General features: G+C 41.7%; 1 protein-coding gene across 1 annotated transcript in view; it reads left to right on the top strand.

The window, feature by feature from the left end:
• DNAJC1 (DnaJ heat shock protein family (Hsp40) member C1) overlaps positions 1-26125 on the top strand; it is a 123394-nt gene that overhangs the window by 23613 nt on the left and 73656 nt on the right. Inside the window, exons 2-3 of the mRNA XM_083189290.1 lie at positions 19382-19483; positions 19842-19888. Of these exons, the coding sequence (XP_083045416.1) occupies positions 19382-19483; positions 19842-19888 (149 nt within the window). The remainder of the gene's footprint in view (positions 1-19381; positions 19484-19841; positions 19889-26125) is intronic.

The raw sequence follows: 26125 nt of genomic DNA on the forward strand, positions 1-26125 counted from the left end.
TTTCTATATTTATATTTATCACAATGGCTGGTGGTATGTATTGTTCACTCAATTTGTCCCCTTTTGATGTCATCAGTCAAATTATTTGTTGTATTAAGGATCTTATTGGTTCCAAGTATAGGACACCACGTTCAATTCTGTAAACCTATCGAGTTTCCACAGTCATATTACTGTGCCACCTAGGAGACCCCTAGTGTTCGACTACTATCGGTATGTGATCCAATGGATCAATTTGTTCCAATTATATTTTCTGTCCCTCTCTCCCACACCTGCCATCCACTTCTCTATTTTCAACTTACTTTAAAAAAAAAAACGTTTTAACCAATTAAGAACTATGTATTGATTTTCATGTATTGTGACTTGTGACAGTGTGACCATCGTATTGTACCATGCCCCTGAGGAAGTAGTGTGTATGACGAAACGCGTTGGGCTAAACTGGCGTTTATGGACATCCGTCTACTGTATAATTGTACAATTTGTTGTAATACTATCGGTTCACTGCAATTGTAATTGGACCTTACATACATTAGTGTTCACTCTAGGAGTGACACCGGGCAGGGCGCTGGGGGGCGGACCGGGCACACCAACGTCACAGCTGGGGGCGTGCCCGGGCCGCCGACGTCATGAAAGGGGTGTGCCCGGGCCACCGACGTCATGAAGGGGGCGTGCCCGGGCCGCCTCCGTAATGAAAGAGGCGTGCTTGGGCCGCCATTGTCATCAAAGGGGGCGGGCCCGGCCGCCACAGTCATCAAAGGGGGCGGGCCCGGCCCCTCCGAATACACTGTGCTGCCGGGGAAGCACCAGGCATCGCCGTCAACGGCGACGCTGGGCTTCCCCGTGAGGCTGTTTTAGCGGGGCGCTGCGAGACGGGCAGGGCGCATTTTGCCCTTTAAAAATCGGGCAGGGCGCAGCGCCCCGCTAAAACAGCCTAGCGGGAACACTATACATACTGCTATGCTCTTTTGAGCAACTTTTTAATCGTTTTTACTGTTATTTGAAGTACACAGTTCAATCATATAAGGTTTTAGCGCACCCTGGAAACCCCCCATTTTTTATATATATATATATATATATATATATATATATATATATATATATATATATATATATACAGACTCTTGTTTCGCACCTCCAATTTAGTAGTTATTACGTTTGGGCTGCCTTACCTACAAGGACCCCTGTTGGAATGGGTTGGCACCCTTTTTTTTTTAGACCTTTAGTGATTGGGTCTATATAGCCTTTTAACAAATTTCAAATTAATAAAAGTAAAGTCCAGAATTTATAAACATTTATTAAAAAGTCTCTTGTTCCACACTTCAGTGGTGATTGTTTCAGACCATAAAACGTTCAGTAGTATATTTCACAATAGCAAATACAGGATCCTGTATTTGCTATTGTGAAATATACTACTGAACGTTTTATGGTCTGAAACAATCACCACTGAAGTGTGGAACAAGAGACTTTTTAATAAATGTTTATAAATTCTGGACTTTACTTTTATTAATTTGAAATTTGTTAAAAGGCTATATAGACCCAATCACTAAAGGTCTAAAAAAAAAAAAAAGGGCGCCAACCTACAACTGATATATATATATATATATTCTTTTTTTTTTAAGTAAATAATACGGTGTAGACTCGTGATCAAGAAAACTATATAGGATATACAAGGAAGGCCCTTGCTGAGGGAACACGGTTTACCCCATCCCACATTTCTTAATAATGCAAACATAAGAAATGATCCCATGTTATTGGCTCTTTAGAGATCACACTTAATTGTCTTATCTTTTTTTTTTGCTTTTCTTCCTTGACAGGTTTTCCTATAATTCATTTCAGCAGAGGAGGAGAAAATTACCTAAATAATAACCAGAAGGCACAAATTCTAGCAGTGTCTCCAGTACATGTAAACAGTGTCTGTCTGAGCTTTACAGTCTGCAGTTACCTAAATTCTGCGGTACTTATGTATTATCTGGACTCCCATGTTAAATGCACCCCATTTTTTCATACCCCTACTATCCAACTACGCATGGAGTTAATTTTATATAGTGTGGCGAGCGCAGCGAGCCACTGTGCCCGAAGCGTGGTGAGCGCAGCGAGCCTCGCGAGGGGATGCGGTCTCATAAGAAAAATGGGAGTCCAGATATTACATAAGTACCAATTCTGCAATTTAATAACTCATCCTAACAGAGCATTCTATTAGCAGTATGGAACCAGCCACATTCATTCTCCTCCATCTGTACATTTTTCTCTTGCATTGGTAGAGTCCTGCTATTGTGGCGTCCCCGAACGAGTGCATCATTTGCTTTCTTGGAACACTTGGGAACCATTTCTAGTGAATTGCAGCAGGCAGCGTCCATCAGACCTGATGTACCCTCTGTTTTCAGCACTTTCACTATAATTAATGTAAGAACCTACCCGTGCCATTTTATCCATCAAATATCATCTGTTTTACGTTCTGTCCTTGGAGTAATGGGTAATCATTATTTGCCTTGCTGCGTTTTCAAATCTATTAATCTCCTATGTTCTTTCTACACAATGGGATTGTATAGTTTCAGTGGCCGATATTATAAATAACATTTTACGTGATTTCCTTAGCTTAACATTCTTATGTATAGATCAGGTCTAGCCAACCTGTGGCTCTCCATCTGTTGTAAAACAACAAGTTTCATCATGCCCTCCTACAGTTTTGTTATTAGGGAATACTAAAACTGTGGCAGGGCATGCTGGGATGTGTAGTTTCACAACAGGTTCACCAGGCCTGGTGTAGATTGCAAACTAGCATATATGGTCCTCTCACCTCTGTCTGTTATTACCCCGTAATGGTTTTGTACCCACTTTTAAAGTTCGGAGACATTCAGGGCAGTATGGATGGTGGTAATGGTTAGCATTGCTGCCTCACAGCACTGATGTCATGGGGTCGATTCCCACCATGGCCCTAACTGTGCAGAGTTTGTATATTCTCCCCGTACATGCGTGGGTTTCGCCAGGGTACTCCGGTTTCCTCCCACATTACAAAGATGTAATTGTCCCCCAAAATTAACCCTAGAATGTCTGTCTGTGTGTGCATGTATATGTGGTAGGGAATATAGATTGTAAGCTCCACTGGGGCAGGGACTGATATGAATGTTCAAATATTCTCTGCAAAGCGCTGCGGAATATGTATGCGCTATGTAAGAAACTGGTAATAAATAACTATATTTGCTGGTGCTGTAGAGATAAATACAAGTTATTGCAATTAAAATAACTCAATTGGTTACAGCAGTGGTTCCCAAACTTTTTTGAATCGTGGCACCCTAGTGTATCAGATTTTATCATAAAATAATTTTTTGATGAATTTGAAATACAATATTAAATGAAGTAAATGGTGCCTTAACTGTCATCCTTAGGTTTACTTATGTGCTGGTTATCCACATGTTTTATGATTGGCAGCCACTAGCACTTGTCTTGCCCCTCAATTTAACCCTAAATAATTGAAATTGGTCCTGGGCCACTAACCTGCGGCACCCCAAGGTGCCGATGCACATAGTTTGAGAACCACTGGGTTATACCATTTTTAACTTTCTGACTAGGTCTCCTCATGTCTATGCAATATCAAAACATTTTCCACTGGTGACGTTTTCAATCCCTTCAACTGACTTGTATTCCCTGTATATAATGGTATTCTCTAGGCTGTTTTAGCGGGGCGCTGCGCCCTGCCCGATTTTTAAAGCAGCGCCCCGCTAAAACATCCTGGTGCCGGCCCCGACTATTTGCACTGGGAAGCCCAGCGGTGTCAGCAGCTCAGCAACTTCGGCGGGGTCGGGGCCGCCCCCTTTAGTGACAGCGGCGACCGAGACCGCTCCTTTTCATGATGTCGCGGCCCGGGCACGCCCACAACTGTGACGTCGGTAGGCCCAGTCCGCCCCCAATGCGCTGCCCCCGTGTAGCAGCGCCCTGCCCCCAAAAATTCCTAGAGGGAACACTATTCTCTCTATATAATGGTTGACTGTCTTATATTATGTCATTTATTATGTATATTATTTACAATAGTCTTCATTCTAGCACCATGCTCCTTGTAAAATCCTTGTAGTTCCTCCTTCCTGTCTGGGGTGTCACTCTCTGCTGGGGTGTTTCTTCAACAGTCTGGTTTGTATCTCAACATTGAGATACAAAGCAGACAGTTTTTAAAGTACCACAGCAGACAGCGACACCCCAGGCAGGAAGGAGGAACTACAAGGATTTTACAAGGGGGCTAGAATGAACACTATACAACTTTCTAGTTTTACCTGGACTGCATCCTCTGTATTCTGTTTTAACAACCCTACACTGTATGAGACTTTTCAGCTCCCAGATACATTCCTGACCATGACCGTACTGTGTTATATAATAGTTGCTTTAAAAAAAATCTGTCTAGGATGAAGTTGGTCATAGTACAGTATATTTAAGAGTAATATTTGATTCTTACATACCATATTTATTCATGATCAGCTGATATACAGGGCACACTGCAAATGCTATAGATTGTCATGATATGCACCTGTTTTTTTTGCAGGAAGACGTCGGCTGTCCTGCTTTTATTCATTCCTCAAACAAGACAAAAATTGTAAACGGCGCTTAAAAACTATACCACAAGTATTCAGATAAAAAATTAAACAAATTTATTAACACAATAATTCATTCACAATACCACCGGCCGGTAGGACAATTATGTGCACATTTAAAGACTGATAAGCATAAAAAACAGAAAATTATTATTAAAATGTCTGTAACTTAAGCTGCAGCATGTATGGCTTAGTACATAGCTGATAAGCGATATGTGCCCAATTGGGCTTTTGGCAATAACACAGAGGCTGGATGGTTAGTATTATTAGGACTGTGTAAGATCCTTTTGTTTGACCTTTTTTGGTTACGGAAAGTAATGCCCCAATTCACACAGTTAGGCAAAGTTAGTGCAGTCCAGCTCTCAAGCGTATTAGTCACTCACTCAAGAACTCAATTATGCGGGACCCCCTGGTCACTTTGATGTTAGGGCAATATGTTGCAAGTGCCCACCTACTCAAGGGATGCTGTAAGCTTCAGCAACTTGTTTTATGCTTATCGCTCCACCAATTAGCAATTTGTAATCCACTTGTTGGGAGAAAGTGCGTGCCTGGAGCGGGTCCCCGGCTGCTGGTCTTACCGATATTGCAGCCTTCTCTAGGACTCCCTGCTCCGGCGTTCTTCTCTCAGGCTCTCGTGGTCGGTGGCGACGGCAATGCTTGATGACGCGTTTCCCCGCCTCTCTCGTCAGCGGCTTCATCAGATTTTATTCATTCCTGCTTGTTAAAGCAAGCAATCTCTTTCCCTGCTCACTTCTATGGATATGGAGGGCAAGGAAATATGAGTGGAGACACATCACTGTGGTGTTGCTGTGCCTTTGTGAGAATTTGCCCTGTTATTTGTTAATGACCTAAATCAAACTCTGCGTATTTGCAGAGAAATAAAATGTTATTCCCTGTTGTGGCTCCCAATCCTTCTGCAATTGGTCATACAGAGTTTTTACGGGTGTGGTATATGGTCCCAACAGTCGGGATCCCAACAGTCATTAGCCCGACGTCGGGATCCTGACTGGTCATACTCAGACAGCGGGGCGAGCGCATCAAAGCCCCTTGCGGGCTTGCTGCGCTCGCCATGCTGCGGGCACGATGGGTCGCTACCTATTCTATTCTCCCTCTATGGGGGTCATGGACCCCCACGAGGGAGAATAGCCGGTGGCAGTCGGGACTCCGAGTGTCAGGATTTTGACTGTCTGGATCCCGACTGTCGGGAAACTGTCCGGCACCCGTTTTTACTCCTACTGAATGCATGTGCCAGGCAGACAGAGATGCACTTCTGCAGATCCCTGTATTCGGGGATTCAGTATTGAATCACGGCGGTCGGGATCCCGGCGTTCAGAATCCCAACGCCGGAATCCCGACAGCCGAAATGCCGACAAGGGGGGGACGTGGATCGCCCCCCCCCTTGCGGGCTCGCTGCGCTCGCCACGCAGCGGGCCCGGTGCCTCGCTACGCTCGGCACGCTATTTTATTCTCCCTCCAGGGGTGTCGTGGACACCCCAGGAGGGAGAAATTGTCGGCATTTCGGCGGTCGGGATTCCGGCGTTGGGATTCTGAACGCCGGGATCCCGACCGCCGGGATCTTAACTGCATCCCGTATTCGGCACATACAGATGTGTCCTCATACACCATTGCTGCAGTCGCGCAAAACAGCACCTCTGGGAGCACCAGGTCCCGTGAAGGGCCAAAAATGTGTCTTTACCCGGTATGGTATAACTCTCCCACAGTCGGGATTCCAATGTCACAGGAACGACCGTTGGAATCCCTCTCAGTGAGTCATCTGGCACCTGTCTTAAGCATAATATGACTAAGGGCAGTATTCAATGAGAAAAGTTCTCCGTCTTTTGTGGAGAACTTGTGCTTTTTTCGCCGTGGAGAGAGGTTTTTTTTCTCCAAAGGCGAGCCACCCTATTCAATGTGAAATATTCTCCGTCTTTCTAAGTGATTCTCGCCGTCTCTCTCCGTGAAGAAATTCTCCATCTTTTGATGGAGAGCAGGAATGTGAACTTTTAAACTAAAAGGGTGTTTTTTTTAATTTTGGTGTCAAAAAATCAGGTTTTTTTTTCTGTGGAGGGCCATGTTATTTTTATTCATGTGCCTATAGCACATGAATATATATTTAATTTTTAAAAAAATATTTTTTTAACTTTTTTTTTTTTTTCTTTTTTTTACACAGTGCAGCCAGCAGGGGGCCAGAGCGCTCGAGCCGCTCATTAGATATTCATATATTCACTGCACCCGAAGCACGTTCGGGTACAGTGAATACTGGGTCCCCCGCTGGCTATAGAGGGGGGCAGCCTGTGCTGCCTGGGTCCCAGGGGGGCCCCCTACCCTCACATATGTTCTGTGGCATCCAGGGAGACTTTAATCTCCCTGGATGCCACGTCCCTGTCAGCTCCCTGCTGCGGACGCTCGTCCGCTGCAGGGGTTAAGACTCGCCGCGAGTGGCGGCGAGTCTTATAAACATTGAATAGTGGCAGCAGGAGAGGCAACGAGCCCTCCGGAACACGGAGAGTGCACGGCGAGCAAAAAAAAATGCTCGCCGTGCACGGAGAATTTTCGCATTGAATACTGCCCTAAGATACATGAGGTGACTAAGCTGATTAATTAGTATATCTGGCTACGATAGAGTTTAGTTTCGTTGTGCTCCGTATATAGACTCCGTCGCACATAATGGCCCTTATTCAGATCGCAGTACAAATTTGTTCTCAAAATGGGCAAAATCATGATTTGGGTGGGGTGTGTTGAAACTGAAATCTAAATTGCAGTGTAAAAATAATGCAGCCAGTATTTACCCTGCACAGAAACAAAATAGCTCACTCAAATCTAACTCTCTATACATGTTACCCTCCACCTGCAGTGCACATGGTTGTGCCCATTTTGAGAACAAATTTGTACTGCGATCAGATCTGAATAAGGGCCTATATACACTTAAATCAAATGAATCATCACTGCCTACTCCCGTATCGTATTATACTGGAGACACGTTTTTGCCGAAGAAAGATGCTTGACACTAGCAGAGTTGCGCAGGAACCGGCTGCCCACTTGCGCCAGGCGTCTTGTGCTGTGTGGCATTTTGAGGGCAGATATTTGAGGACTGTAGTAATTGAGACTTGCTGTGCACACTGCTGTCTCCAATAAAAGGCAATATGAGTCGCATTGCTTTATATGACTTGTGCAGCGGCTTCGTATTACGTACAATACCTAATAGTTGTTTTTAAATGCTCCGTAGCAAGTAGTTTTGTTGTTGCATGTTGTAAAATACACATTTCCAATAGCAGAAGATTGCATTCCATCCAAATCCACCCCGTTCTCATTTTCCATGTAATCGCGCAGCATTTCAGTTGGATGATTTATATTAAAATAAGAACCTCTAGGTGGAGCTTCAGCACTTCCAAACCTCATACATTGTGTGTTCCGGCCATTGCACGTGTTTCATTCAGTGCTGGACATAGCCCTCTTCACGTGTTTTAGTCACGTAAAGGAGGTGACTTTATAATTGTTATTATTAAAGATTTATATTGTGTCTAGAATACATTTCAAGTAAGAAAAACTGAAATCTGTTTTCTGTTGCCCGCGGGAGTTATTAATAACTAACATTTCTTCTCAATAAACTTCCAGTTGCGTCTTAGATTTTTTTTTTTTATTCAATCTAATGCAACTTTATAGTTTGAAATCAGAGACGCAAGCTTTATTTATTCAATTATTGGTGTTTTATACAGAATATTTGTACATTTGTATCGGTCCCTCCCCAGTTGAGCTTGCAATCCATATACTTTACCACATGTACAAGTACAATACACACTAGGGATAATGTTGTTGGGAGCCAATTGACCTACGTTGGAGGAAACCCATGCAAACACATGGAGAACATACAAATTCCACACAGGGCTGTCGTAGTAATCGAAGACCTATATATGTTTTTGCCAATATTTTGATGTTCTTATTGTGACATAACCCCCAAAATATGTTTTGTAATTGTGTGCAGTTTTGTATGAATATTAAGTTGTACTTTTACTATTGGAATCAAAACTGTCATAAAACAAGACTTGGACTTATTGAAGATAGATCTATATATCTACGCATATACTCATTACTTCCGGTGGAGGCCGGGGAGGTCGCATGCACATGGAGCTCCGGTCCCCCATCCACGGAGCTCCACCATCCCCTGCCTCCGGAGCAGCGGGCGGCATGAAGCGTGGCAGCGATGGGGGAGAGGAGGCAGTGCTGTGCTCCCCTGGCGGTGAGCGCCGTACACCCCCGGCGGTGAGAACCGGAGCACAGCAGCAGGATGGCCAGAGCCCAGCAGTGCGGCGGTTCCCTCCGCCCCTCCCGCAGCACCATCAGCCTGCGGGCGGCTCCCCTTAACCCCCGGCGGTGAACAGGAGCAGGATGGCCGGAGCCCAGCAGCGCGGCGGTTCCCTCCGCCCCTCCCGCAGCACCATCAGCCTGCGGGCGGCCCCCCTTAACCCCCGGCGGTGATCAGGAGCAGGATCTCTGTCTGCCCTGCACTGACACAGGTGGAGGAAGCCATGGCATTAATCCTACAGGCATTAGCAGGAACCCTGGAGACAGTACACAGGCAACGGCAAGACACAGAAGGACCTGATTCCTGACCACACACTACTTCTCTGCTACTCATAAGGAAACGCATACCGCTTGCTTCCACTCCGCTCATAAGTACTGTGGATAGTTCAGATTGAGAGGAGGGCATAGTTATAAATGACCAGCCTAATCAAGAGGTATGGGAGAGAATAAACGTTGGGAAAACTGCTGTGCTAATGAAATATTCTGATAATCGCACTGTACCTGCATCCGAGCTTGGACCAGGAATCTGTCTTTGCTTGTCCACATACCTGCAGGGAGAATAGGTAAAAATGTCTAAAAACTACAGTAGTTCTTTTTAGTAACACACTTTCCATGCAATTTTGATGCCTACTTCTTTGATCAATACAATTTATTTTTAATGTGTAGTGCACATTGATGCATTCCCAATGTGATGTTGTGTTCTGTCATTTTACATATTGTGAACATTTCCTCCCCATTTGATGGCAGTTCCCAGGGTTTGTTAGCATCTGGCAGCGGTTAGGTGTGAGCCACAAGCAAAGCATGTGCTGTACTGCAGTGACTTGGTAGCTTTGCATAATAAAGCAGTTAATACAAAGTGTATGTTGTATAATGCATGTCAATTTGCAGATGTTATTAAAGGAAATGTTGGTTAATTTCCTCTGAATCTGAAAATCACTTACACTTTCCCTCTGAAGCTACGTAGGCCAGTGTTTTTCAACCACTGTGCCTTGAGCTGTTCTCAAGCGTGCCCACAGACCTAGAGATGTCCACACCAGTTTACAGCCACCACCAGTAAAACTATTATTCACTGGTCTTGTTTTCATGCGAGGACCATTGTATTTAATTTTTTTTTTACCCGTGGGGACCAGGATTATTGTTTTTTTGATATTGGGGCCAGTAGTTTTTTTTTTTTTTCCCTGTGGGGGTCTGATGGTGTTTCTTGCCAATTTTTTATATCTTGTTGGTGTGCCGCGAGTTGATTAAAGTTGAAAATCACTGACCTTGGCTAAGTAATACCCGGGTTAACCTAGGTTATTGAACACTGTATTAAGCTGTGTCACACACACCCATGTTACTGGTGGGGCTTCCCTTTGCTGATGCTTGGAGGTGACATCTCCAGCTCTCTGTAAAATATTATCGTGACATGGAACTCAATTCTACCAAAAAAATAAGTGTAACCCATGGAAAGTAGCTGTGTTACCTTATAAATCATACTATACAAAATGATTAAATCAGAAGGCCCATTTGCCAACATTTCCTCTATTTTATATATCTGCATGCACCCCCAATGTGTGGAAGTGACCTATCTAAGAGGGAGATGGTTTCCAGTGGTTAACATTCTGGCTTCTCTGAGACTCTGCACGCATACAGCATGTACTAAACAGATCAGTTCGCTTCATTCTCTGCCTTTCAGTCATGTCTTAGTGTGTGCATCCTCAATATCCTATATCTTAAGTGTCTGCTAACAAGGATACTTCCCTTAGTAGCTGTAGGTCACCGTCAGCTGCCTTTCTCTCATCTGTTGTACTTGTGTTTCCTTGGAGACCGTTTTCATTTCCTTGTTTCAGTATACATGTTTCTGTTGTCTGTTCTGACAGACCCCTTTTTTTCTCTATACGCCACAACTGATGGACCCAGCTCCAAGACCTCTTTCTATCTCTCTCTTTCTCGCTCTCTCGTTTTCCATTTTCCAGGCTAGCCTCTGTTTTTAGGGCCCCTAAATGTTTCAGCTGGTATAAGGTAAACCTTATACTGTATAATGTGTAGATTTCCCATGAGTTTTGCATGTTGTGGCCTCAGTGTTTCTGGAACAGACACATTTTCCTTCTCCCTGCTGTCCAAGCTATTAGGTGGTTCTGCTAACACTTGGGAGGCTTTTTGAAGCATGTACTTGGATAGCAGTACAGCAACACCTTAGTAGGGATAGAATTAGGTCTCTACAACAGTCATCCCACTCCTCCCTGTAATGCCCATGCCAACGGTACTGTAGTAGTGTTCATTCTAGCACCCGCTATATTTGAAACCCAAGCAGTTCCTCATCCCTGCCTGGGGTGTCGCTGTCTGCTGTAGAGGTTCTAGCAGTGTGGTCTGTATATCAGCACTGATATGCAAACCAGACCTGTGCTAGAAACACCACAGCAGACAGCGACACCCCAGGCAGGGAAGAGCAACTGCATGGGTTTTCAAATATGGCGGGTGCTAGAATGAACACTACTGTAGAGCGCCATGCCAATGGGACTTTAGAACTGTGTCCTCCAAACCCGTTAATAGCTCTACTTCTTCCTGACATCTTACATTTATTGTTGGACAGTTCTGTACGCTAGGAGCAGGTGATCCTGATCTGTGAATATTCTGCCTATCTGTATAGTTCCCCTCACTCTGACTCCTCTTCTGCTATCCTATTTGTTTATGAAGATTTCCCAATAGGTTGTATTAATTTGTGAGGGCATGTGACACCATCAGGCCCCTCCTTATTATAAAATACTTGCAAGTATTTATTTACTTGTGCCAGATTTATCACTGTATATTTGGAAGAGACGTGTAGGGAGAACGTACATGTACGGTAGGTCTGTTGACCGGTCTATGTCCCTGCTGTTTAACTCAGTTTTATGAATTCTGGAATCCTATTTGAAGTGTAATCCTCAATTTGAGTTTCTCAGTCTGCTGGTCCCAAAAAAGCTGTCACACACTTCAACTATGCAGGTGTACAACACTCAAGGTATCTTGAGAACTTTTATGGAAAAGTTCTCGGACTGCGCACAGTACTAGAGGTCATGTCACTTGCGCAATACTTTCATCATATATTTAGACATTAGGTTATAGTGAAAAATCAGCATTTTCCTTTTTTACATGTTTCATACTCTGCACACTGTTTTAAATATAAGAAGTAAATCTCTAACAGAATTAAGAAGGGTTGGACAAACTGTGTCTAGAGCCGCAGTCTTGTTAGGACACAGCAGGCAGTATTGTGTTTGCAAGTATTTAATAGCTTCACATGTAAAAGAAAAACACATTTTTCCAAGAGCACTCTGTATGCGCAGTGTCTCAGTGCCTCCAGTCACTGACAGCCAAGGTCCCTGGTGCTATTACTTTGCCTATGAACTGGCCTCTACCAGGCATCAGCGTGCTAAGCAGCAGTCGGAGGGGGTTTTAATCCCTGCAAGTGCAATCGGCAATTCCCAGCTGTGGCTATGCAGGTCCGAAAACCTGGACCAAAGTTGTGTGTGTTAGGCGCCGCCTCCGTCTATCTCCTGTGTCCCTGAGTGCTCCTTGTTCTGGTCGCGCTGGAGGCTCAGGGACAGGGGCTGGCGGCGGCCATCAGCTTCCAGGCAGGCAGCGGGAGGCACCAGGATGTTGCTAGGCAACGCCCTGAACTTCCTCCCAGTGATTGACAGCAGGGAAGCATCGGGGACATTGCTAGGCAATATCCCAAACTTCTTCCCAACGATGGACAGTGGGGAACGTGGGCAGCGGCGGCGTCTGAAGTCACCCACGCCTGTAGGTGGGGATTTGGCATAAAGCCTGGCTCCCCAGTATCAATGGCGCCGGTTATAGTGTCCTGAGCCGAAGCCTTGGTTTGATCCTCAGCCCAGCGTGTTTCTGGTTCCTGTTCCAGAATTCCAGCTCCCTGCTCTTCTGCTGTGCAATTCTCCTGTTCTGGTCTGCCATTCCATCTCTCAGATAAGTCAGGAGATATCTGCTTTAGCATTCTGTGTTTAATTCTGGGGTCATCTTTTGCTTTGTTGCATTCCATTCGTTTTCAGATACTACGGTTCTCTTGTGTATTGTTACATTTACTTGTCATTGGGGTTTTATGTTTCTAGTAACCTCTTCTTGCATTGTTGCATTTGTTGGATTATTCCCTTATTGGAATGTGTGTGCATTCAGGCCTACTTAACTCCATCTTGTGGCACTTTGCCTCCTGCAGCAGCCTTGTCACGCGTAAGACCTGTTGGCACCGGGGTGGGGGTGGAATTAATCTACCCCCACAAACGTAGCTGTTATAGGTGAAGCCGTCGTTTGCAGGAGGCAAACAGGACAGCAGGGTGTCTACAACAAGGCGCCTGCGCACCTCCTTCCTGACAGTGTGCTTGAGAGCCCACCCTTCTCTCCCTCAAGCACACCTGAGACCCTACCCTGGCTTTGCACTGAACCAGGCTCTCTTACCTGGCTACAAAGCACTTTGAGGCTGGATGGCTTTTCTTGAACCTGAAGTTGTGACCAGGGAAATACTACATTCTCTGTCCTTGTGGCCTGATAAATTGCAAAAACTGAAGAAGAGAAAGCATGAAGAACTAATTTCAACCATTGTTAAGACGACCTTTTGCATTTGTCGACCTTTTATCAATGTTGGCCTAGGCACAGTAGATCTGTCAACTGGAACAAGGACAAGCCAGGTTTTTTTGGAAACCTTTTTCCCCTGCATTCTACAATCTCTCTCTGCTTTGCATTGCAGTTGCATCTTCACAATATTGCAGGATGTGCTATAAACCTAGATACATCCAGACAGTTCATATTTTAGAGCAGCAGAGCTCTAAACGAGAAGTCTCCCTATTGCTCAAATCCCTTACATTTCTTTAAACATGCCATTTTGCTGTAGGGGCAAAGGGTGTTCTTTCTAGCAGACCTTTTTTATGATTTACATAATTGAGGGGAATTGCCTCCAAAACGTCACACTTAAAAAAAACTGTAAAGGTTAATTTGAAGAACACCTGTACTAATAACATTATGCGGACATCAGATTCTGGGGCAAGAGTAGAAGTTTTTGGCTATTTATAGGGTTGGAATTTTGGCCACTGACTATAATTTATCTAAACTTGCTCAGTGTATATTAAAAATATTGTTTGTCCCGGAGTTCAAGGGAAATCGTTGATGACAATGAATCATTTGCAGTATCGTCTAGTGTGTATCCAGCTTTATTTCGTATAGCAACGTTATTGCACTAGGAGGTGCTAATCTCTTATTTACTTGAAATAACTGAGAAAATGTATGAAGGCCACCCAAATAACGGTCAACGGATATAAGCAGTCACCTTATATATATATATATATAGGGGAGTGGCTTTTTTTTTTAAATTGGTAAACCAAAAATCAGAAGTTAGACTGTTCAAAATTTTTGACTTGATTCTATCCATTATCTTCTTCTAGAAATTGCTAAATATTTAAGTACTATCTGATTAGTTGCTATGGGCAACATCCCATTTTCAATAGAACTCCAATCTAATATACCGTGCATTTGCACCATGTGATGCGCGCTCCCACGGGCATCTCATCTCACAGTACCAAAAGTATGTGCTGCACATACTTTTTGTACTGCCTTCTGATCGCATCACATGCAAAACGCATGCGTTGCGATGTGATCCAGCCCATAACGGGTGCATGGGCACCTTTTTAGTAAATTTACCCCATATAGGTTGTAAAAACCTTTTGATTGCAGTCTAAATTCTGATTTTCGGTACACCGATAGAAATGGATCTTTTCTAAGTTCGAACCAGAGTTTTGGATATCATTATACAGCCTCGTGATTAACCCACAGGGAGGTGTATTCTTTCCTTTTCATGGTCCCCACACTTAATCTTAAAGGAGCTTGCCTCACATCATTCGTATGTCCATTATCATGTTATTCCTACATAGAAATAAGAAGAGATAGCGAATTTACATATAATGATAATGATAAAGAAAACTCTTGTTTATAAAATAGATTCTTAAGAGGCATACACACGGGGCAATTTCAGTACCAATAGTAAGCAATCTGACTAGATCACTCCATGTGTATGCCCCCCCAGCAATGGCCGTGCATCGCGCGCAAGGAAAGACGGTGCTTGCCTGTCTTTCCTGCTAAGATCTTAGGGTTTTGCCCGAATGTATGCGGCGTGATCTTACTTAAGCAAAATGGCCAGCACCGCCTGATACCGTCGCCCCTTGTGTATGAGGCTTTGGAGTCCTAAAGTCAGGAAAATATAAAAGGAGCAGTAGAGGTTTCCAGTCATCTCTCCACAAGGCATTTGCAGACAAACACTAATCGTGGCCATCTTAATGACAGGCACACTGGGCAGCTGCCCAGGGACCACTTTAGGTTCGGGGCCTTTGAGCAGGGGCTGGCTTGTGCCTCTGGAATGTATTGGAAGACAGGTAGGGATTGCTGCCTGGCCACTCTAATTGTCAATTTCACACAATCAGAAAGACCAGGCAGCATTCTCTACCTGCCTCCCAGCCTGCAGCAAGACATTGAACGGCTGCCAGGATGCTGATATATAGATGGTTGGAGTCATTACAGTGCTTGATAGCTTTCACTTTATTGGGGGTATTCAATACTGGATCCCAACTGTCAGAACGTTAGGACAGTTGGAATCTTGCCCCATTTTCAGCCAGCTCGACAGTTTATCGACAGGCAGAATTCAATATTCTGCCTGTTGAGTGGTGAAAAGGGGCCTTTATGACAAAACAGGTCCGACTGGTTTGAAAGTCGGATCTGTTTTGTCGAGTCCTGCCTTCAATGCTGTCTGAGATGACACTGAGAGGATAACCCAGGTTATTGTTGGGGCAAGCCTGTGTACCCCAGGTTCTGGCTCAATGACTTGGGTAGTGATTCGGTCTAGTTCTGCTCACTAGCAGATTATTGCCAGGTTCCACCCAGTCAGCTTCAGTGTGAACAACACAAGTGCACTCAAAGGCTGCTGATTGGTTCTATTTCCTTAAAGCCCGCCTATGGGAAGGGACACCGTCCAGTCACAGATGCACTGTGAACAGGTTTGACAAAGGAAAAACACTGGTCCTATGTGTATTGAGAAAGGGTCTACATGTTTTCAGAATCCTGGGTCAGAGTTAGATCTTGGTTTGGAAGGGGTTACAGAAGTTGGGCATTATAGAGAAGTTGCTCACTACAATCAATCGGCTTCAGCTAGCATATATCAAATATGTTCTATAATCACAGGTAGAAGCTGATTGGGTGATATGGGCTTCTTCTTTGCTTTTTGAAGGCTTGCTACATCTGCTCCTAATTGGGTTTCCATCATACAGCTCGGGTTCTGCTTCATGTAGTTCGACCATTACATACTCTTCTCCAACATCAAGAGATATGGAATGTACCATTCCGAGTTGAGAAAGAGGAAGATTGTCTGCTCCTTTTCCTAAATAAGTAGTCACTCCTTCCTAAAAAAATGAGTTCTGTGTATATGTAGTTGGAACTTGGCACACAAAATAATAATGTGCATTTACTAGACCATGCCACCATACAATTAATAGACCGTGTGTTAGTGTTTTTCCATTTTGTGTACCAAATCCCAACTTTATATCTGCACACCTTTCTGCCGGACATCTGCCAGCTTCTTCTGTTCTACCTCCATAGCAAATCATTTCAAAGGTTTTTAAAATGTAGTCCACAAGCCCTCTAGCAAAACCCTGTAGAACGTAGTGTTGTATACTAGAAGGCGATGCCGGCCTGGTTACTGAGCCTAATTGTAGCTGTGTTTTACCTGTTGGCAACACACTGAATGGCACTAAATGCTGTAAGAAGTACAAGGCTGCTGAGTATGCAGGAGATAATAAAAACCAAACACTGTATTTAGTAATATGACATACAAACCTGTCAAACGTTGAAGGTTGAAGATCCATTTAATTAAATGACACGGTACCAGTAATATTCCCTCCGTTCATACATGCATCTGATTTGTTGATGGCAAATTGTGCTCTTCACACCCTTTTATGGTTGTTTTGGCTGTTTCTGTCACAAATGTAGGAGATGGGATCACTGAAAAGCACAGCATAAAATCTGTCTGCTGTCCTATCTGCTCTGCTGCCTGAGATTTGGTTACTGCTTGTATTTGCAGCTTTGTTGCTTAGTAACTCTTCTTCATCAAGTGGCAGAATATCTTTATATACCTTTATGTTCAGCCCGTGAGCCTTTCAACTGAATCTATTTCTGTTGTTGCATTATTTATTGCTTTGAAAATGTTGCAAATCTGTGTTATGGTCACTATTAAGTGTAATAACTTTGGGTCCTGAAATTAGAGTGCAATGTTCGGAACACTTGGTAAAATTATACTCCTTTCCATTTCTATTGTAAATGTTGCCACGTTGTTGATCTCAATGCGAGAGCGGAGGATGGTTGATTCAAACACTAGTGTTCTTCTTAAAGGACATTTACATAACAATCATAAATAATTTTATATAATTGTGTGACTGGTGCCTATCCGGGAAGTTCAATTATAAGCCTGTGAGCAGGGCCCTCTTACCTGTTGTGTCTGTTATTTTCACAAAAACGGAATATGCCGGCATTCTATAAGTAGACGAAAATAAATATTGCAGTGGTTAAGTGCATGTACATAGTCACTCCATCCTAAATAAAGAATCAGAGAAACATGTAGATTAAAAAAAAAAAAACATGATACTACTGTAATTGATCCAGATATATGACCTATGGGGACAGTGTAATTGTTTTTGAGTACCTTCTTGCAACATTTCTTGCCCAAAGTGACAGGGTGATATTCAGTTATTTTGCCATAAGATATGTAACTGGGCACCCATTACTTTTCACATGTATTGCACCCATATTATCCAGTCTAGAAGCATAAAGTGGCAAAGCCAATGGTTCACAAACTTTTTTGAATCACTGAGGCAGATGTATTAATCCTGTAGAAGCAATAAAGGAACGCTATAATGCAGCAGCAAATCAGCCACTAACTGTAAATATTTTCAAACACAAACTGGATTTTGACAGTTAGGGGCTGATTTGTTTGTGCGTGATCAGCTTCCACTTTAGCACTTCTTCTGGGTAATACATCTGCCCCACAGTGCCCTAGAGTATCACTATAACCAGGACCAATAATTTCAATTGGTCCTAGACTAATCCAAGGCACTGAAGTGGGAGATGGTGGAGAATAGCATCTCAACTATTAGGTGTGTCCAGACTTGAAGCACATTTCTGCTCACCACCTCAGGAGGGTGCAAACAGAAATATATATTTTTTAATTATCTTAAATTATTTTGAGTAGCTTGTCAGGAAAATACAAACAAGCCAACCACACTATATAACCCAATAACAGAGGAATCCTAAAAGTCGTAGATGTACAGAAAGAACAATTATTCAAAATGTAACTGTAATTGTTTCGGTATTAATGTCTAAAGAAATGTTTTTTTTTTTTTTATTTCTTAGATTTACAATGTTGACTAAACTATAAAAGACAGCTGTGAATATAGTCTGACATCAGTCATTTGTTTTTTTTATTATGATTTAATCAGGAAAACATCTTCAGGTTGTTGATGAATTGTATTCACTGTTTCGTTCTCACTGGTACTCCTGTATTTTACAATTACTAAATGTATAAAAAAATAAATAAAAGATGACACTCGCTTTTCCATGTTTTCTTGGTTGGTCTGGTTAGTCTTGTGCCTGGTGGATCTCCTGGTTATATTAATGACCAATACAAATCTGCTTGTTCTGAATTTAAGCTGACAGAATCATATTTACAACCTCAAACTGTAAACCAGCTCAGGGGCAGTTTTGTTACCCCTCCCCCAACGCTGCCACATTAACCTTGACCAGTAAATGTATCTAGAAAAAATATGTATATTTTGTGCTGTGGAAGCATTTAGATAATTTCTGAAGACCCTCACGTTGTTACACATGGATTTTAAATATCCCAAACTCCTATGTAGTTCTGTATTTCAGATGTATTTTATTTGAATCCTATGTATAAATAAATATTTAAAAAATTATATACTGTAGAATTTTTTAGAAACTGCACAAAACATTTATCTTATAAACTACGTAAAAGTTTTTTGCTTGGAGATTCTGCATTTAATGAATTACGGAATTTACCTCCTGCTTTGTAAATGTGAACTTCAGCTATTGTGATCTGCCAGTCAGGAATAAAATGTTACCTAATTAAAATGTATTTCTATATTTTTTTTTCTTTGGACTAGCACCTCGTAGTCTCAGGATACTTTTATATCCTTTTAAGATTTGTAAGTTTAATACTTTTTGAGCGCGAAGGTTTAAGTTAAAAGGAGGAAAATATGATATTCATGGAAAAGTTAAGAAGAAAGTAAAATTAGGCTGAATAATTTGTTCATTCATGTGGGTCACTCTAGCTGGTTTGCTGAAGTCTCAAATTACATTGCCTTAGGTCCCGTGCTTGGTTGGCTATCTGTACATCTTAACGAGGTTCTGGGAATTTCAGCTTCTTTACAAAAGTTTGCTTTGTGTGTTCTCATCTCCCTCCCACCTCTCCTTGTTTGCAGGATGCTACATCTGCTGACATCCGAAAAGCCTATCGAAAGCTCTCTCTAATTCTGCACCCAGACAAGAACAAGGAGGAAAACGCAGAAACTCAGTTCCGACAAGTAAGTCATTAACAGTCCGGAAAAATATATTATTGAGTTCTATTCTTGAAATAATTTTGTCTTTTAATAGCAAATAGTTCAGTTTTGTACTGATGTCGACACAAATCTCACAAAAAATGAATAGCATCCTCTTAAAGAGGTGAAACAGTCGTTAAGATTTCTGCAACATAATTAATATTGCAATGACTCGTTAGTTTCAATTCACTATAAAATATTTTTTTGTGTATTTTGCTCCGAACCTATAAGTAATACAAAAGCCATTTAAAAAATGACAGCCAGTATAATAACAACAAACCATTGCCATTGTGTTGTGTTTTGTTTCTTTTATTACAAAACTTATCTTGTTATTCCGTTGTAGTTGGTAGCAATCTATGAAGTTTTAAAAGATGAAGAAAAGAGAGCTAGGTAAGGACGCTTTCTTCATTATTCTTGTTGTGTTTTGAAGCGTTGTTAATTTACCAAGTTGAATCCGCTACCACATTGTAGTTCTGCCCTTTTCACTCTGTTTTTGTTTTGAGTTACACCATTCTTCTGCAGCATTCTAAGTGCCTCCTTGCAAGTTATTTCTGCTTTACAAATTCTGTTTACAATTATCCTGTTTATAGCGTACAGCTTTTGTTTTTATTGTTTGTTTTTTATTGTATTCTACTTTTGATTTAATCCTTTTTTTAAATCAATTTTGTAGATTCATTTTTGCATATTTAGCAGCTATTATTATAATTCATTCTGTTAGAGTAAACTAGTTATTTGTAGCGTTCGAACAATGGAGACCATTTTTTTTTTCTACAGTAGATAATAGGTGTTGGAGACCGAACCGGAGTTAAAGCCTAAATATGCCTTTTATGTTTGTTTCTTGCTCATAGCACATGTACCAATAGCACTTGTAGATGCCTCTTTGCTGTATTTGAGGACCCAGTATTTAGGATTGATAGGATATGAGTCTTATAATGTTTCTGCAGACACATGTGTGGGCAATATACCAAATCCTTCATAGGCTCCAAAGTGCTGCATTATCATCAGCTGTTTGCTAACATTAATTTCTTATTTACTCATCTAAGACACTTCATTAGACACACTTTTTGGCCTTGGTGCCTGGCACAAAACCCCTGTACAACCCCAAAGGGGAGAACGATTTGAAGTGTGTGTTTCAAACCCTGCCAAGCAGCAGATCTTTATCTCTATACTGGTCCAGTCAGATTGACAACGCAGTACACAGGCACGTTCTAGGCTCAGCTCTCACACCGTTCATTCCCATAAAGTGCAATCCATCATTTTACAAGGCTTACACAGCTTACAAAAATGTGACTTAATGCCTTTAAAATGTGTTTGCGGCAGATCCATACCCAAAATGCAAAAACATATTACCACTTCCAGCATAATAAAAATTCCCATCCATTTAATGTATTGTAAAGCTATACCCCCTATTCATCATATTATTCGGCTTCACGGTGCGGTTCAAATCTTTTTGGTAAGTAGCAAGCTGGGGTTGGACCCCTCTGTGCACAAAAAGGTTATTGACACATTTAAAAAAATAACATTAACATATGAAATGTTCCAACTTAGCGATTTTATGGGAAACAAAATCTACTGATAATACAAAAATCTTCTCCAGATCGCCTCTCCTTTCTTGGCTTTTTCTTATAGTGCTATGAGTTTTGTGTTGTAGGGCCTGCTTGATTTATTTTAAAATGCAACTTCACCCACCCGCTCTTGTCTTATTGTGAACCTTCCTTCCTTTTTTTTTTTTGGCCTTATGCCCTGATTTCGCTGGAGGCAAGTAGTAATCCCCCATAAACACTTAATCTTTTGGGCCGTTTGGTAATTGAGATAAAATAAATATAGAAATATAGAAGCCATTACTGCTAGGGCCTTGCTGGTTAACCTTTTTGCAAGGAGGAAAATGGATTTAAATTAAAAGAATTTGAAATTTTGACTGACTGCTTGCGATATACTGATGACAATGGTGAATGACAAATCAGTGGTGGGCTTGCTGACATTTGTATTGTTTGTGGTTCCTCTATTATTTATAGGAAGGATGGTTAGATAGTGTGCCTTTTTTTTCTTCTGGAATTTTGGTAAAATTGTTAATGTATACTTGACACTACATTTGTTGACATTTTCAAAAATAATTTTGTTTCAAAGTAATTCAAAATAAAATTTGAAAATTGTGGTTTACTATTACTTACGGTGATTTTTCATTGAATTGTTAAATTCTATAAATTTGGATTTTTTTATTTTTCATGCTGTTATGAGAATGCTGATTTATAATAGGTTTTTCTGTCCTTATTTCATTTATTATTATTTTTTACTTTTTTGGATTTTTCATTTTAACCCACAAAAACAATTACAATCCACAGAAGAATTAGGAGACAAGACAATGTACAATAAACCAATATGACAGATAGGCATTTGAGAGAAAAAAAAGATTGATATTGGATAGTACACGTAGCAGCATGCAAAATAACAAAATGAATGACTTAGCGGCAGAACAACCACACATAATCCACCCACATGGAAACCCTAATAGTATATTTTCAAAGGCGCTGTTGAAACTCACATTACTTCATTCAAGGAGACAAGTGGGTATCTAGGTAAAAATTATGAATACAGTGTAATAATACCTATATATTGTAAGCTTGCGAGCAGGGCCCTCCTACCTCTGTGGTTTTTTTTCGACCCAGTTTGTTTTATCACTGGTTTCAATTGTAAAGCGCAGCGGAAAATGTTGCGCTATATAAGAAATGGTAAATAAATAATACTAAAGCAGTGAACGCACCGTCACTCCAATAACAACCTTCTCATATATGATAACCGTATATCAAAGATATTCATATAAATACACAAAATATACGCTAGCCATGAAATATGAAACATAGACAACCGAATGTATTAAGTAACTACCCCCCCTGTGTGATCATACCCCAACGTGTGGTAAAAACATTTATTTTTAATTAAGTTTTAACTTTATAAAAGCTTTTCACATTTTCTGAATTACAGTCCAGGACGAACATGTCGCTTGTCAAGTTATTAGTATATAGTACAGGTTGAGTATCCCGTATCCGAATATCCGTTATCCGAATTATTCCGAAAACCATACTTTCCTGAAAGTGGAAAAAAAAATAATTGTTTAGCTAAAAACTCACTGGAGACATTTGTAACAGCACTACTGGGGACATGATATGTAACTGGCACTATATATGTACAAGAAAATGATTGCTTGGCATTCAAATTCAATATCTGAGATAGTACACAAATTTGTTTCATGTTTTGAAACCTTGTTTTTTGAACAAATAAAATATATTTGTGTGTATTTTATGTGGTAATAAAATATATTTGTGTTTATTTTATGTGTTTATACAGCATAAATGCAAGATACTTAAAAATACATCATTGAAATATTAAAATATTCCAAAATACGGAATAATCCGTTATCCAAAATTCTCCTGGTCCCGAGCATTTTGGATACGGGATACTCAACCTGTATTTAAAATAAATACCAAAATTGTTTTTAATTATATTTTCATTTGTTCCTTAATTGTCTGTAATTGGTTCTGTGCAACCTCTCAGATAAGACATTATATCTTATGACAAATGGAATTTTTGAATTCAGAAAAGCAGATTTCTTTTACCACGCTTAATGAAACCCGTCAGGAATAATAGAAAGTTAAATTGAGCGTTCCTTTCATTGATACAGCTCGTAGCACATAGGTATACAATATGTTTCTGGTCAATTTGATATTTGAAGTTTTATCATAAACTTTGGTCATTTGTATATGTGTATATTTTTTTTTTGTTTTTGTTTTTTTGTTTTTCTCTTTCTCTGTTCAGTTAGATGCATTGTCTTTTATTATTTTACTTTTACTAAATTATTCATGAAAGACTAGTATGTACATTCAGAAACTAATCTATAGTCCTTTTTTATTGTTTTAGTAGTATATAGTAGATTTACAAAGGATCAAATGGTGATGCACACCAGACCTAGGAAATGGCTTGGTCCAGCAAACCAGCAACTTCCAGGTCTCAGCCTATCCCTGGTAAGGAGAAGGCCAGGTACTAGGATTTATGGGCCTAATTCAGATCTGATCGCAGGAAAAAAAAAGGGTACTTATGTAGTATCTGGGCTGCCGATTTTTTGATTGTATGCCTTAAGTTAAGGCATACAATCAGATGCGATGCGATGCGATATCGCATCGCATCGCATACGACCATGCGATGCGATGCGATGCGATGACCCGATTTTTCCATAGGATTCAATGTTAAAATGGACTGAGTCCATTTTAACATGGAATTCAATGGGAAAAAGGGGTCCTTTTCATACCCCTACTATCCAAGTGGGCATGGAGTTGGATATAAACCTGTGGCGAGCGTAGCGAGCCACCGAGCCCGAAGCGTGGCGAGCGAAGCGAGCCCCGCGAGGGGACGGTATTCTGTGTCCCCTCGCGGGGCTCGCTACGCTCGCCACGCTTCGGGCTCGGTGGCTCGCTACGCTCGCCACAGGTTTATATCCAACTCCATGCCCACTTGGATAGTAGGGGTATGAAAAGGACCCCTTTTCCCATTGAATTCTATGTTAAAATGGACTCAGTCCATTTTAACATTGAATCCTATGGAAAAATCGGGTCCATCGCATCGCATCGCATCGCATCGCATGCGATATGGTCGGGTGCGATGCGATGCGATGGACCCGATTTCAAAATCGGCAGCCCAGTTACTACATAAGTACCAAAAAAAGTTATCATACTGGGCAAAACCATGCTGCACTGCAGGTGGGGCAGATGTAACATGTTCAGAGAGAGTTAGATTTGGGTCAAGTGTGTTCAAACTGAAAATCTAAACTGCAGTGTAAAATTAAAGCAGCCAGTATTTACCCTGCACAGAAATAAAATTCCTCCCCGAAATCGAACTCTCTGCACATGTTACATCTGTCCCATCTGCAGCATGGTTTTGCACATTTTGAGAACAAATTTGTCCTGCGATCAAGTCTTAATTAGGTCCCAAGTCCCGGGTTGTGTCCTTTAAACATACTTCCGGGCTTTTTTGCATGTACGCACATCAGGGCCGGCGCCACCACTAGGCAGCTCTAGGCATTTGCCTAGGGCGGAGGTTGGAGCAGGTGTACCCCCGGATTGGCATGGAGGGGAGCGGAAAATCCCCCCCCCCTGCCGCATAGCCTATTCCCCGCCCCCCGTGGAGTGACTCGCCAGCAGCACGTCCGGCACCCAACCACCCCCCCCCCGCCCCACGTGTATCAGCAGGCCGGGTAGCTGGGTCCGCCGCACGCCAGGCATCACCCCACCTCGTGTGTCTCAGCAGGCCGGGGGTAGCCGCCCGGCATCACCCTCCACACGCCGCATCTCCGGACCCAACACCACCACCCCCACGTGGAGTCATCGTGCAAACCCCCTCCCCACCGGGCCTGACGCACATCAACCAGGGATTTCTGTAATTATGAAAGACGAATAAGCTAGATCAGTAACATTCCATTTGTCATAATCCTCAGGTTTAAGCATATCCGTTCAAGTGTGTGTATGAAATACATGTACACACAGTGTTATTTCCCATTTATGGTACATTATTATTGCTGTAATCTTATATTACAAACTCATGAGTTTGTGGCCCCTCTCCCTTGTAATGTATTTATATTTTGTTTGTGTGGGGCAAATTACAACTAGGAGTTCCACGTTGCAAGCATTTGTCTCTGCTATTAGTTTAATGATGTGTTGCACTTTATGGTTGATGATTTAAGTTATTACTAAACAAAGGAAACATGTATATTGATTTTGAAAGGGGGACAACAATAAAAAATAAGATTAATAGTGCAAATGATTAACTACTTGGAACTACTTACTTAAAATGTAGTAGGGCTGTATCTCTGATGTCCACCGTCTGTCAGGGCAACTCATAGGTTAAATACTGGCTAATGCACCTTGCCCCTAAACACAAAGTTGGACCTAAATCTAAAAGTTGTCTGTATTTTCTCCTGATAATCAAGTTTTACTTTCTTAGAACTACAGCCCCCCCAGTGTGATTGGATTAACAGGATTAGTGTGAATAGATGGTCAGGGCCAGTGTTTATTACATATGGTGCCTTAATGGCGGCATAGGGTGACACGTATTGACTGAAGAAATGTCATATAGGGATCCTATGGTTATGCTACTTATAAATCATACAGCACATCACATAGGATGCCCAGTAATATAGGCACACTTCTTATTCCTTACAACCGCTTTCATGATTCAATTGTGAGGCTTTTTTTTTTTTTCCTAGCGTCATTCCATATTGGATCAATCACTAAGCGAGGAACCACCAATTCAGAAAATAATGGCACGAAATGTCTATTGTAACAATTGATTCCCTACAGTTTATTTCCGCCCAATTTTGAGCTTAAACAGCTGCTTAATTTTGTCTCATTCGAAGACCTAGTCCAGCAAAACCCATCATATGTTTTTAACGCTATACATTGCTATGGTATGCGGTGTCACCTGTAGTAATGGTCTCTGACACACTATGAATGAACTCTCGGCAGCTGTGTTACTTGTACAATGCTTTTCCCTGCATACTCCAGTAGGAATGTGTGGTATGTGTCCATTAGGGAACTAATTGATTAGTAAGGAAATGTATTTGTTTTGCTCATGTCATGT

Source organism: Crinia signifera, chromosome 5 (genome assembly GCF_055691185.1).
Source record: "Crinia signifera chromosome 5, ASM5569118v1, whole genome shotgun sequence".
Classification (NCBI taxonomy): Eukaryota; Metazoa; Chordata; class Amphibia; order Anura; family Myobatrachidae; genus Crinia; species Crinia signifera.